This window comes from Athene cunicularia (genome assembly GCF_003259725.1).
Source record: "Athene cunicularia isolate RWA chromosome 26 unlocalized genomic scaffold, athCun1 chr26_part2, whole genome shotgun sequence".
Classification (NCBI taxonomy): Eukaryota; Metazoa; Chordata; class Aves; order Strigiformes; family Strigidae; genus Athene; species Athene cunicularia.
Window position 1 is genome coordinate 1,775,562 of NW_020799137.1, and position 12,832 is coordinate 1,788,393.

Sequence of the window (12,832 nt, forward strand, 5' to 3'; positions counted from 1 at the left end):
AAACTGTAGGAGGGAAGGTGAAGATAGGGACAATGCAGCCTGGGAAGCCTGATGAATGAAGATGAATGTGAAGGGATGGGAGAAGAAGACAAAGATCAGCATCACAAAGGAAAGTGGGACCATCGGAGACACAGAGCAAAGAGCAGGGGATGTTCAGAACTAGCTGAAAGAATTTATCCAAGGAAACCCGTGGGATTCACCATTGTACAGAATCATATGATCAGAACACTCAAATTTTAAGAAGGCCTAGAGGAGGCTGGAGCATGAACAGGTATTTGGATTTTTCACTGACATTGGAAACTGCATCACTGTTACTATTACTTTCACTGATGAGGACAGTTGTCCTGAGAGACCATGGTGGGAGCCTGTGGTGGAGCCAGGAGTAAAGTCCAGGACTCTTGACTTTATGCTTGAAGAATCTTCTCCTTCTCCTCCTATTTTTCCCATGAGGACAAACAGGGGTTAAGTCCCAGTGCCCATCACCCAGAAATCATGAAGACAGGTTCAACAACCTCATTAAAACCCCAAATTTTTGCTGCATTTTTGTTTTACTTTCTGATCCCCAAGTGGGAAAACAGAGATTAAGGTTGGACTTCTCCACAGTCACAGGGTAAGAAACTTGTAGTTGTCTGCTTGACTTGGAGTGGAATATTGCATGTCCCAAAAGGAGATAGCGAACATCATTCATGACCAGGATCATCTTCACTCTCCCAGAAAATCCAAACCAGGCCCAAGAGGCCAGGCACAGATGCTGGCAAGCTTGTTGTATTCATTTAGCATCAGCAAAGCTCAGTTTCCTTTTCAGACGTTTTGCCTGCAAAGGAGACAGGTGTCAAGGATGAGCAGTGTAATCCGGGCTGGCAGCAGAGTGAATTGCAGTGAGGACTCTGCAAAGGTCATGGAGAGGATCGGAGCTGTTTGGGGGATCCACACGCACTGGTGGCAGAGCAGGCATGTGCGGGTGCCCGAGCTCTCTCCCTCCCTGTCTCTCCCCTCGGGAACCTAGAGAAAATTGCTCCCATAATTAGGCCTCCGACAGCATAAACAGCACAGGGTCGTCTCTTTAATGTGTGTGAGCAGGTTGTAACCTGCCTCTGCAGTATGCAAGCCGCCTGGCAGGCTGGGCTATTTGTCACTTGGGGGCTGTGATTTGGGGTAATTGCTCCTTTTGATTGCTGATTTCCACATGGGAGGGAGTGTTGTCCAGGAGCCTGGAGTGCTCGCCTGGAGGGGAGGTGTTCCCCCGTGGCATCCTCAGCCTGCTCCCAGCATCCATCCCACGAGGCTGCGCTCGCTCTGTGGGGGACTCTGTCCTCACCTCCCTGGAGCCCCTGTCTGCCCCCTTGCCCTCGCTGGCAGCAGGCTACACGTATTCACGGTTACATGTGCCTCTTGACTTGTTTCCTGGCAGACCTTTATGTTCACTTTCATGGGTGTGTTTGAATGTTTGCCACGTCTCTAAATGGATCTGGGACCTCCAGGATTTGCAGGAGAGGAGTGTGGAGCTTGGATGGAGCCCAGGCTAGGGCTCCTGGCCTCAGGACAGGGTGTAAGGGAGCCCCATATTCTGGTGGGACATGTGCTGAGACAGCTTGTGGCATTTGAGCACCATGGGCAAAACAGAACATGAGGGAAAAAACCAACTCTGCTGGAGATGCACTGGTTTCACCATCTCTGGGTGAATTTAGAGGCATAAAGCGCCCCCATCCCCAGGAAAGGCAGCCATCGGACCCCGTTGCTGCTGCTTCTGTCCTTGTCCCTGTCACCCGCAGACTCTGCCCTGTCACTGGCTCACCTCTGGCCTCTAGCTGTTCTCTCTCCACCTTTACCTCTTCCCCACTGCCAGGGCAGCCCAGATCCTCTCCCTAAGGTTCAGAGCTACATGTTGAGCCAAGGAGCAGGCACAAAGGGAGGCACCCACCACAACCACTTCACTCAACCCACCCCCAAGGCAGCTGCCAGTGCTGTTGAGGTCCAAGATGGGCTCTGCTTACTTATATGTGTGCAGAGACTGGGAGGTGGGAGATGTCTGGGTTCATGCACACAGTCTGAGGTTTCACCTTCCCAGAGGGCTACATGTCCAGGACATGCACACAGGGTCTGGAGGGGTGGGCTCTGGAAGTTTGTTGTACCTCCCAGGACAGGAGCCTCATGACGCTGTGAGGGGTAGCCAGGTGTCCCAGGCAAGGGCTGACAGCTGTCCCAGCTCTCTGACAGAAGGTCAGGGATGGGTGGGTCTCTTGGGGTGTCCTGTGGCCACTGGGAAGAGATGCCTGCTTCCATGTTGTTAACTTCTGTTCATGTAAGAGATCCAAGACACGAAAGACTCCCTGCATGTGACCCTTCCTCTTTCCATGTCTCCCTAGTGCCTGGTTCCTTCTGTCCCTTTCAAACTCTTCAGAAATCTCCCAGCCTGGCAGACAGGCATCCATTGAATGTATCACTAGAATCCAGATCCCACAGGAAATCCACCAAAATAGTTCCTTCCTTTCTATTTAAAAGGGAACAATAACATTTGAAGTGATGCTGCCAGTGTGACTTCCCCTGAGACAGCTCTTAATTTGCTCCTTCTGTGGAGAAGGCTGAAGCAAATAACCCGTCTAAGAAGGATGGAGAGGTGTCAGTCCCTTGTGCCCTAAGCACATGGGGAGAAGAGGAGCTGCTCCTGCAGGGTGAAAGTCTGGTCCAGAGCACACAAGCTCTACTTCAGGCCTGCTCAGGTCTCTTTTTAGGGCAGACAGACTTCATTCAGCTGTGTGTCCTGCCATTCTGGAGCTTATGTTGTGAGATAAGGTTGGGAGAAAGGAAAAGTTCTGAATTTAAAGTGACTGATGGAAGAGGGAGAGAAGGGACAGGTGGAAGGGGAGGGTGGGACCTGGAGTTGGCTGGCTTGCTCTGGAAAGCTCACGTGTTCATTGGATTTTAAATTCTGCTCCCCTCTACTTCCCCACTCCTGTGATTTCTGGGAACATTCCTCCAGGCTTTGATCTGCATTCCCAATACAGTCCAAGTTGGAACAAACTCATGGTTTACCACCTCATGGTTGCTGCAGTTCAGTTACCACAGGCTCCCACTCCCTCCTGTATCTTGGGCTTCTTGGTCATGCTACAACTTCCATGGCAAGCCCAAAGGCTGTTTGTTGGGCATGATAGCTCATGTCATGTGCTCAGGCAACACTATGATGCTCTTATCATTCACATTAGGAGGCAGGAACATTGCCCATTGGCAGGACAGGACAAACATGTGTGTCCATATCCCAGAGAATTTCCCCCTTGCCAGATCTTTATTGAGTGTGTCAGCCTCCTGCTTTGATCTCCTGCTCTGGTTCATTTCTCAAGCACTAACACTGTCAAGTCAGAATCTGTGCCCAGATAAACTCTCTGCGCTCCTAAACAGTGTCATCATGCCAAGACTGTGCCAACCCCTGGAGAGAGGACCAAGGGCTTTGTGTTATGCTTGAGTTTGTTCTCATGCTGGTGCAAAACAGGAATGAAGCCAATTAAGCCGTGCAAGTGAAAACATGGTACATTTCAGGAGAGGAAAGAGCCAGGTGTGGACTCTCCCTTTCCACACAGGAATCTGCAGCTGGTCCTGGTCTGGTATCACCTGGAGGTGTCTCTAACGTGGTCTTTACTGCCTTACTCCATCCTTGAGGAGGAGACTATGCATGCCTGTTTCTAACTCTGCTCTCCATACCCCCACCGAATGCCTGTTCCAACTCGATAGATTGATGGCATTCGTTTCTTTTGTTTATGGTCCTCAAGCCAGTTTTCAACCCACATGAATGTTCATATGCAAGCTAGTTTGGATTCATTTGCCAAGTAAGATTTAATAAGACACAACCCCTTAATGAACAACTCAATACAGGACACTGAATGACTTCATCCACTTACATGAAAAACTGTCAAGGTGTTCAGGGGAGATTTGTTCCCTCCAAATCCTCAGAACAGTTTTGACTATTGACTTTTTTCTGGGTGCCTGACTTGGGGTACCCCAGAACAGAGCTAGACATTTGGAAGGTAGTTTTCAGGAAAATTGGGGCCAACTATCCTCACTTGTAAGGAGTTTTCAATTGCTGAGCACTATCCCTAGCCTAAATGGAGTAGAAAAAGAATTGAAATCTCTAAATTTTCACATCATTTTGAATTTGACTTGGGTCCCTGCAATACCTTGGCTTCATTTTTCAATGCGTATGATGGAGAACCCCTTAGAAGCCCTCCTGTCCTGTCTCCACCTGCACCTTAGCCAATGTCTGCCTCAGCGCCATGCTGGATTGCACAGGGATGACATTTGGAAGGCTTCATCAGAGGAATGATCCTTTAACCCTCTCTGTGCTTTTTCCCACCCACTGAATTGATGACCAGTGCTGTCCTCTGCCAAGGACCAATGTCACTGGGAGGACTGAAAGTCCTGGATGAACAAGGGCTAGTTCTCTTGTTCTTAACAAGTTGCATCTTGATGCCTTCTCAGATACAGGAGCTAGGCAGCATCCTGGGGGAGCCATGGTGTCCAAGCATTCAGAAAAGCTGCTCCTTGCCTACAGCCATCTGGAAATGGAGAGCTGTGTCAGGCAAGGTGGCTACCAAGGGAGCAGTGATGCTGCCTCCAAATCTCAGCCTGGCAAGGCAAGATCATGGCCCTGCAAGCATTTGTCTCTCTACCAGAGACCTCTGCAGCCTGCTATGTCATCGAAAACCACCAAAACTGCTCTCCTAGGAGTACCCTACTCCAGACATGTTACTGCACTGCTCCAGGCAAGGATTTTCATCACTGTGCCAGCACACTTGAACATTGTCCAGAAATGTCAGCACCCACTCTCAAGAAGGAGTCATGCCCCAAAGCCAGTATTACTGCAGTGTTGCCTCTTACAAGAATAAGATTGCCTTGGAGTGACACCCTGTGCTGGACAATACGCCAAAGATGGATGTTTCAGATGTCTGGGAGCTGATGTGGGTAATGGCAGGTGCTCCAACACCAGGCAGGGCACACTGCAGTGTTGGTGCTCCATAACCCGTGATGGCTCCACTGGTCTGTGCACCTGCATGGGAAAAGGAGCGAGAAGGGGGTTTCTTCCCTGGTGCAGGGCAGAAGAAGGCGGCTGCTGTGTTCACATTCCCAGCATAAATGCCTGCATTTTATTTCATTTTGCTTTTATGCTGTTTCTTGGCGTCGGGTCCCTTGAGTTGCACGAGCTGCCTGGGGAAGGGAAGAGCCTGCAAGGAGAGGCTGTGGTGTGGGTCCTGAGCCTGCTGTGCCTGCATTGATGCAGAGGCATGGCACTCCCCGTGATGCTGAGTCCCTCTGCCCCCGGGGCCTGAGAAGAGGCAGGTGAAAGAGCCAGTGGCTGGGAAGGGGTCTGATCTTGCCGCTGTGCCCTGAAGCAAGAGGTGAATGGCAATGAACACCTGCCTTTGGCTGCAGTTTCTCTTCTTGGCACCAAGTGCTCCTGTTTGGATTCAAAGCGCGGTAACAAAGCCCTTGCCGGCAAACACATTTCAACATGTTATTATTCCCAGGCCGGCTTTCAAGATCCTCTTTCTATTCCTTCTGTACTGATTGCTCTTGTTTCTCTTGGCTCCCAGCTCTGGCTTTTCAGGCTTCATTAACTGGAATTTATTAGCAACTTTAAACATTCTTCCTGCTGCCAAAAAGAGAGAAAGAAAGTAAAGAAGAAGGAAAAAAAAAAGAAACAAAGAGGAGACACACTAAACTCTGGGCTGCTCCCTGTCTGTGTGAGGCCCAGGTCTGAACACCTCTATCACTGGAGGTTTTCTTTGGAGGGAAGGATGGGTGAGTGCCGGGCTGGGACCGTGCCTGCTCAGGGCACAGCCTCTCCTCTCACTCTGTTTCCCCGCTGGAGCTGGAGGGTGGTGGTGACAGAGGAGAGCGCAGGCTGATGGAGAGCCATCGGAGCGGAGTCCTCAGCGGCACTGCCTCTTCAAAGCTAGCTGAGACTGGAGAATCTGGTCTCCTGGCAGGCTCTGAGCATGAGTGCTAATTGCATCCGCAACACCTTCCTGAGCAGCTCACAGTAAAAACTAATGACTAACAGGTCCCGGCACACCTGAGAGGCCCGTTCTCTTTGGTGAATGGATGGGTAAATAGAGGCACTGGCAGGGAAAACCACTTTACCAAGACCACACAGTGAGCGAGCAGTTTAAGCTGGAGCAGTGCTGGTGCCCTCATCTGTGCCCTACCCAGAGTGCTGCCTCTGATCCCTTGTGGGACGTGGTCCTTTGTCTCCAGAGGGGACTAGAGCCAATGCAGATATGTCGTGTGAGACACAGCCCGTATGGACATCATGATGTGGATTGGGTGATTGCTCCACTGTCCTCAAGACCCTCACATGCCACTCTGCTCTCACTTGTTCCTTGCATGCCCCCATCCGGCATGGGTGACTGCAGAGAACTAACGTACTCAGGGCTCAAGTGGATCCAACAACTTGGATTCCAAGTGCTCCTCACCAGACTGAAGGATGTACAACAAGGCACATTTGTCCTCAGTGTCCATGGGACACATGGGCTTCATCTACCCATTTTTGCAGCTTACTTTTCCCTTCCCACTAAGGAAGCTGAGCTTCCATGCACAAGCTAAGCTTCGAGTCCAGATGATCTCTGACTTTCTTGAAACTTCACCTTCATGAAGAGCCTGAGAAGGTGCTAAAATAGAGGCACAGAAAGACGAGGAATCATAAAAGGTGTGAAACACCAGGTGCCCTTCAAGCTGCTATCACCCTGGGCTACTGGGATGGTATCTAAGAGAGGAGATTGGCAGCAGCAGAGCAGGAGAGCAGATCTATGAGTTGCTTGTGGAGGAGGCAGAGGTACATGGACTTTCTCTGACTGTCAAAGAAGATGAGGGTTATTCACATGTGTTCAAGGGCCAGGGGTGTCAGGAGTTTCTGGTCATTAGACCAAGGTAAAATTATCTCTAAAATATAAGAGTTTCCAGGGGAACTGAAAAGAAGATTTGAAATTCTGTGTTGAATTTGGCAAATATTCCTGGCTGAGGAACCTGTGATTTTTTTTCAGAATGTTCAAGCATCTCTTATAGACTTCCTTGCAATAAAGCAAATACTTGAACTATAATATTTTTTCCCAAGTTTGACCCAAAGTAAAAGAGCAAAGGTTAAGAAGTTACCTGAAAATGAGACAAACTTTCCTCTTTCAGGTTAGAACTTTTTTGGATTGACCAAAGCCCCAGAACATAAGTTTCAGTTCACCTTGAATTGAATGCTGCAAGTTTTGTCTTCAGTTGTTCACCCTGTTACTCACCCAGTTTATCAAGGATGTAACAGGGAACACATCAGTGTATGAGGGAGTCTGGGGCTGTAAGGCCACCCAAAATCCCTGGAAATGAGAAACCTGCTGAAAGGTTTCCATCTAACTGAAGACAGGCACTTGCAGCAAGGATGGGCTGCAGCAGGGTCCTCTTCACTGTCCGCCTGGAGGGCAGGCAGGGAGGCAGGCAGGCAGGCAGGCAGGCAGGCAGGTCTTACTCCTCCCCGGGAGGCACTAACACTGAGATACCTGAATTGTCCCTCATTGCTCAGCAGGGTTTTTTAGTCTTCACTCACTTAGCATGACCCAGCACGGGCAGTTCTTCCACGGGGAGGCAGACAGAAGACTTGGTCTCATGTGCTACATGTCACCCCAGCAGACCCAAAGGAATGTGTTTGGGGTAGATGAAATCTGCAGAGATTTGAGCTGTGAAACCTGAACAAATTTCTGTTGAGCATGTGTAAACAGGCAGGATTTGTTTGCTTGATTCTTGTGCACCTCCCGGCACAGAGGGTGTAGTTTCCATTTCTTCTCCTAACTGTGATGGTTTTTTCCTAGTCAAAATACCTTTGCTTTCCAAATGAGGACTTGTGGCATTTTGAACCTCTAGTGAAATGTTCTCTAACAACTTCCAATTATTTTTCAGATTTTCCTGTTTAAATTTTTCCTCTTCATCTGTTTCATTTGTAATTATTTTTGGCTTTGGGAAGCAGGCTCTTGGAGCCTATGAATATTTATTCATCACTCATTGAGACTGTTCTGTTTCTACATGACATGTAATCAGGGCACGATTGCTTGAAGCAAGACAACTGTTAATTGTATACAACTGTGAAAAACTGTACTACCCCCAGTGAATGCTATGGGTGTCCACACTTCAACACGGATGTTGACAAAATGGAAAGAGAAAGGTTGCAAGATGGATGCAAGGTCTTGAAAAACCCACCTTCTGTGGGTAGCTTGAGCTCCAAAGCTAAAGAAGGATAAAAGTTACTCCTGTTCAGGCTGTAAATACCTAAGGGGGAGGGGTTTGGGTAGCTGGTGTCCTTACAAGTCTAGTGAACAGAAACTACAGGCAGATGCAAGACCGTTTGAAATTAAAAACGTGCTTAAAAATTTGATAATTATGAGATTTGATCTGTTATGGGAATAATGAACATCAATATCTGGTCTGGTCTCTTTAGTCAAGACTGAATGTTCAGAAGAGTAAGTTCATCTTTGCATAACTGTGTCCACATAAGGATTGTACATTCATCTGCAAACTCTTTTCTAAATGCACAGAGGGGACTTTCTGCTCATGGCAGCGGTGCCTGAGCACGCACAGCGTCTCGGGGCGCAGAGCTCACGTCAGTAAGGTGTTAGGCAGGTCAGCACCACAATCTGTGCACATCACTGGCGTTACTGCAGTACTGGATGCCGATGATTCAGGGTCGCTCCACTGCAGAATATGTGGGTTGGCACATCTGGGAGATGAAAATGCCTCCTTTCAGGGTAGTGCAAGCACCTATTCTGCAGGAAATTCTGACATTTTAGAAAATCCCATTTTTGAAATGTCGATGTCGTGTATAGCGGTGGCTGCAAGAACTGATTCAGTAAAGTCAAAATATTTCATTTAGACAGATTGAGCTGTAGCAAGTGTTATATATACAGCAAATTTACAATATATACATCAGATGCAACATTAATATTAGGATTTCATGTGAAGTAATAATAGTGTTTTGAAGAAACTGTGTTTTCAAACAGAAGCTATTGTGTTGTCAGGAGCAGCAGCATGTGAATAACACCTGGAGATATTTCTCATGGTCAAGTGGAAAAAGACCATACAGGTGCAATCTACCCATGCAGAAATGGCCAGCCTCAATATTCTGCCCCCTAGACTCCCACTTTTTGGGACTCTTAAGGAATTCCAGTGGTTTCTAATGTTGGTGGTTAATTTTCACACTTTCAGAGGTGGGGCCACTCCTTCACTGACATACAGCCACATGCTGATCCTTGGGGACTGTGATTGCTGCTGTGTCTGTGCCTGCTCAGACCGCAATACACACTGGTGCACAATGATCCCCCACGGCCTCTGAGGAAAAGTTTTTTGACTTCAATTGCACATGCTCTTTGCCATCTGAACTGCAAAGTGCCTGGGAGTTGATGTGTCTCTGGAGTGCAGGAGGCTATGAGGGGGACCCTGTAGGCAGAAATGTGAACGAAGCTCCCATTTTCTGGGCCTGCTCTGGGGTACAGTGTTGATTTTTGCAGAGTGAATCGGGTCCCCTTTTATTTTGACTTTTGGCACATGCACCCTCTCAGCCTAAATACAATGGCCTCGGTCAAACCCCTAAGATAGAAAAGCGAATAAACCCTCTCCCAGTGTGCAGCCTCCTTCCATCTCAGCCTGTAGCCACTGTGAAAACACTGGGGGTTGCTGCCAGAGCCACAGGCACCCTCCCCAGTGTCCCTCCACCACCCTGACCATGCTCTGCCCAGTGTGGCATCTCCATACTTACAGCTCCTCCAGGAAGCGAAGGTGACGGAGAGTGCTGGGCTGCAGCCGGCTGATGTTGTTCATGCTCAGATCTCTAGTGGAAAAGAAAGACAGAAGTCTCTGGTCAGTCACACTGTGGTTGGCACAGAATAAACCCCAATGCCAGGCTCTGTCCCTCCTCTCTGCCAAGAAGGAATAATGCAAAAAACCATTTCAGCATTAGCATCTTATCACAGCCCAGGCTCTTCCTGCAAAATGATGGAGAGGAGTAACGAGAGACACTTGCCCCCCCTGAGTGGTCTGCCTGAGCTTTTCCAAGTTTTAGAGCAAGTTAGGACATTTCCTAAGAGCACAAGCAGTATTAGTGTCTTACAGTTTCTGGAGAGTGAACAGGAAGCCCAGTGACTCCGGAGTAGGACAGTATGTCCTTGGGCCCAAAAGTATCTGTGACCACTGGTCATGCCAGACGCAACAGGGAGCTCTTCCAGTGCATATCCATGACAGATGCTTTTGAGGAAAGAGCAAGCCATGGAAGATGGGCTTCATCCTATTGCACAGGTCTGCTCTAAACTGAGGAAACTAGAGAACAACACCAGGAACGAGGGACAAACCCTCTGTGGTTGACAAACTCTGATTTTAAGAGTGAGAGGAATCTGATTGTGCTTGTCTCAGTCTTTGCCATCTCCAGCTAAAGGCTCACTTTGTATCCTGGTTCGGGTTGACAGACCCTCCCAGAGGAGACTGCTGCGACCCAATGGGTCCAAGGGGCGTGCTGAGTCTGAAGCCCTTAGCACATTACTGAGCCACTGTGAGCCACCCACTGCAGAGCTGTCATTGCCTCAGGACGATCCAGCAAAGTCTGCAGCAAATGGTGCAGTTGGTAGTTGGAAAAAACAAGGATGCTTCTGGGCTCTGAGGCTCTTCAGGAGGTCCGGTACTTGATAGCTGCAACCCCGCCCTCATGAGCAGCTGCACGTGAAGAAAACCGTGCTTGTTACTCAAGTCTAGCGGAAGCTGTGTCCAGGTGACTGCAAGTGAGCCTTGATTTTTACAACTATGGGGAAAGATGAGGCTGAATTAAAAGCTATTGTGGCTGAAAGCAGTGGGAATGGATGGGATGTAACTCCCTACCAAGCACAGCAATCCAAGACAAATGTCATCTGAGGCACCGGGTAGACTCGTGTGAAGCTGAAGGGGCTATTTTTGTTCATTGTCTATAGACAGGACACTGCCTGGCTCCTTTGGACTGCTTAGAATAAATGGCAGAGGCAGACAGGTGTCTCTTATGAGAATAAGGGGGCACAACATAAAAATAAAGGCATTTTACTTCACTTTTTCCTGCTGTAGATCTCACAGACTTGTGAACATAAGGAATGGTATGTCCTCCCCACCAAATGTCACTGGGAATCTATCTTGGTGTTGTACAAATGCATGGAGGAAGGAGGCTTGTGCCAAGGACAAGGACTGAAACATGAAAGAGAAAATTCTCTCAGCACAACCCAGCCATACAAGAGGGAGCTCTCCAAGCTGGCTGCCGTCTGCACAGCACGCTGTCATTTTAACTGAGACCCTGCAGACCCAAGACTTGGGACCACAGGTCACATACCAGACGCCCTGGAGCATCACAGGCTGGCTTTGGGCTCTGGGTAGGAAATCACTTCAGTGGAAAGCAGGTTTATGGTAAATTCTTGTAAATTGAAATTCTTTTGTATTTTTCAGTGAGAAGATGCCTGAGTTCCGCTAGTAAAGAGGCTTAAGAAGTTTGGGGATGTAGGCTTATCCGTTTTGTACCATTTTCCACAAAATCCCACCACTTTCTAACCAGATCAATCTGGCATTGGTGGAGACAGGGTTACAACTAGGGAGGGCCTGAAGCCTTTACAATTTCTCTGGAGATGTGGCCTGTGCAGTTTCATCAGACCTATTTGAAGATACTCCTGGCAAAGTTTTTTTTTCTTTATAACTTTCTTCTCTCCAAACAAGTGGTGGAAAAATCTCTGAAAGACCTATAGGAATTCAAGATTCTATTTCAAGAATGAATGCAAAAATAAACTTATTGTCTGCATTGTTCTGTGTCTAGTGCTGCATTCTATATTTGGATGATCTCAGGATACAACAGAAGGGTTAAAATATTATTTTGTGCCGCTTCTATTTTTATTTTTAAATCCCTAAGGGCAGTTGCTACTTAGCACCCATTAAAACATCTTTTTTTCACTACATCAAAGTGTCTCCTGTTTATGTTGCAATGAATTAGCCTGATGTTTTGACATGTTGTGAAACAATGTGAAAATAACGAAAAATAATGTAAAATGAAAGGCTATGAAACAAAACACAGATCTAAAACTTCCAAGATCTCCTTGAAACTCCGAGTCATATTCCTTAATTTGCCTTCTGCTGGCAGTGTAAGGGAATACTTGTTCACTGCAGGACACACTTGTCAAACCTCACCGAACTGCATGTTGGGTGCCCAGCCCTTTCCCAGGCATGAGGACAGGGGCCTGTCCGGCACCCCTGGGTGGGCAGGGGTTCCAGGTGTGTGCAGACCCTCAGCCTCTGTCCTACCCAGCAGCACAGCAGTAATGGGCAGGTCAAAGATGTTTTGACCCCTTCTTTCCTCCCCCTTGATCCATAACCTGAAGAACAAAATGTACTGGTTTCTGAAGAAATCTTGCAAAAGGCAGAGGAGAAATCCCATTATCCCACCACTCTGACAGCCTCAGGGCTCCACCTCACATGTTTTTTCTTTAAATGCTCCGCTCCCCTCTCTCTCACCCTCTTGCACCCTCGGCGTGAACACAGACAGGTCTGAGGGAAGGGTCTCTCTCACCATCTCTTGGGGCAGTGAAGAAAAATCCAGCCCTGATTTCCAAGGTTATTGCATGGGGAATATTCTGGGTCATTTTATTTAAAACTCATTGATGTTTTGAGTGTTTGGATGTTTTGGTGGTTTGTAGTCCTACAGGACTCAAGCACGGCACATCTACACTCATGGTGCTGAAAGGGGAGGCCCATCGTGCAAACCCTGGTGGTGGTCTGCTGGCTAATGACCAGCAAGGCAAATAGGGTGCCAACAACTCAG

At 48.2% G+C, this 12,832-nt stretch overlaps 1 protein-coding gene across 1 annotated transcript in view; it reads right to left on the reverse strand.

Annotated features, from left to right (window-relative positions):
• Positions 1-12,832, reverse strand: part of LGR6 (leucine rich repeat containing G protein-coupled receptor 6) — a 147,508-nt gene that overhangs the window by 85,515 nt on the left and 49,161 nt on the right. The window contains exon 2 of the mRNA XM_026864547.1: positions 9,776-9,847. Coding sequence (XP_026720348.1) covers positions 9,776-9,847 — 72 coding nt within the window. The remainder of the gene's footprint in view (positions 1-9,775; positions 9,848-12,832) is intronic.